At 49.3% G+C, this 1,910-nt stretch overlaps 1 gene segment (V, D, J or C); it reads left to right on the top strand.

The window, feature by feature from the left end:
* Positions 1–838: 838 nt before the first annotated feature.
* Positions 839–1,360, top strand: LOC112412725 (immunoglobulin lambda variable 2-8-like; the record flags this gene model as incomplete). The annotated part of the segment is given in 2 exon segments: positions 839–924; positions 1,028–1,360. Coding segments are annotated over 2 exon segments (379 nt in total), but the record flags the coding sequence as incomplete, so codon positions are not given.
* Positions 1,361–1,910: the final 550 nt, after the last annotated feature.

Below are 1,910 nucleotides of genomic sequence, written 5' to 3'. Positions count from 1 at the left end.
ACTTCAATAGAATTTTTTTGTTTATTTTTTCTCTTTTTTTTAATTTTAAAAATTCTTTAGTTGCACCACGCGACATGCAGCCCCTTAGTCCTCCGACCATTGATCAAACCCACACTGCCTGCAGTGGAAGTGTGGAGCCTTAACCACTGGACCGCCACGGAAGTCCCTTCAATAAATTTTTTTGTTTGTTCTTTTTGTTTGTTTGCGGTACGCGGGCCTCTCACTGTTGTGGCCTCTCCCGTTGCGGAGCACAGGTTCCGGACGCGCAGGCTCAGCGGCCATGGCTCACAGGCCCAGCCGCTCTGCGGCATGTGGGATCCTCCCAGAGCGGGGCAAAAACCCGTGTCCCCTGCATCGGCAGGCGGACTCAACCACTGCGCCACCTGGGAAGCCCTTCAATAAAATTTTTAAAACAGAAGTAGTTGAGGGGATACTGGTACATAGCTCTGCCTTTAACTCTCAGAAAGCGGGGCAGTTGGATTTTTCAGCCACCTGGGCTCAGGGCCTCTCCTTTGTCCCAAGAGCACAGAGAGGACCTTCTGGGATTCCTCCCCCAGGAAGCACCATGACTCTCACACCAGGAGAGACAGGAAATCCCAGGCTGGATTCCTTTCCCACATCCTGTCATGGACTCATTCTGTCCTCACACACTATGTGAAGGAGTTAAGTCTCCAATACTCTCTGCTGTCCAGGGATGCAGAAGAATCTGGAACAAACCATGTCAGAGGGGGTGAGCAGAGGGGGGGAGGAGAGGCAGGTGCAGGAAGCAGATTTGCATGGAGACCCCTCCCTCCTCTGAAGGGGAGGGGATAAGAGAGGTTTGGAGGAGCAGGCTGAGGGCTGGGGGCTCAGAAGGCAGCGTCTGGGGCGTCTCTACCATGGCCTGGGCACTGCTCCTTGTCACCCTCCTCACTCAGGACACAGGTGAGGCCTCTAGGAAAGGGACCCGAGGGACATCTGGCTGATCCTTTGTGTCTCTGTCCTCAGGGTGACAGAACTGACTAGAGTGTGTTTCTCCTCTTTCCAGGATCCTGGGCCCAGTCTGGCCTGACTCAGCCTCCCTCAGTGTCCGGGAATCTGGGACAGACGGTCACCATCTCTTGTGCTGGAACCAGCAGTGACATAGGGAAATATAACTATGTCGGCTGGTACCAACAGCTCCCAGGCATGGCCCCCAAAACCCTGATTTATGAAGTCAATAAACGGCCCTCAGGAATCCCTGATCGCTTCTCTGGCTCCAAGTCTGGCAACACGGCCTCCCTGACCATCTCTGGGCTCCAGGCTGAGGACGAGGCCGATTACTACTGTAGCTCAGCTAGAAGTGGTAACAGTGTACACAGTGGTCCAAGGTCATGGGGAAGTGAGACCAAAACCTCCCTTTCTCTCCCTCCAGCCTCTTTACTCTTAAATACAGGCTTTCATTTGTTGCTTTTTTGTTATTATTTTATTTGCCAATAATTACAAACTTAAATGAATTTGAAGATTTCATAAAGAACTGCTTCATACCTTTTCCCCAGATCCATCATTTTTCACTATTGCCATCTTCGCTTTTCATTATATCAGCTTATCTCTCATTTTCTCTCTCTGCCTATATATATGTATGTGTGTGTGTGTGTGTGTGTGTATTTGGATGTGTATCCGTAGATAAACATCCATAGATATACATACTCAACACACCCACACACGTAAACAAAACATTCATTTTCTGAACCAGTGGGAATAGGTTTCATCCATCAGCATCTAAGACTTGATACATTTCGTTTAGACAGAGTTCACATGAAATCACAGTCAGCATTTAAGGTGTAGAATCAGGGTTTTTAATGTATTGACAAGTTAGTCCATCCATGATCACTCCAGAGTCCAGATGCTTCCTGCCCCTCAAGACACACCTCATCCACCTGCAGTCACTC

Source organism: Neophocaena asiaeorientalis, unplaced genomic scaffold (assembly GCF_003031525.2).
Source record: "Neophocaena asiaeorientalis asiaeorientalis breed wild unplaced genomic scaffold, Neophocaena_asiaeorientalis_V1.1 scaffold2790, whole genome shotgun sequence".
NCBI classification, from domain to species: Eukaryota; Metazoa; Chordata; class Mammalia; order Artiodactyla; family Phocoenidae; genus Neophocaena; species Neophocaena asiaeorientalis.
Note: the sequence above shows the minus strand (reverse complement) of the source record. Positions and strands in the feature narration are given on the sequence as shown.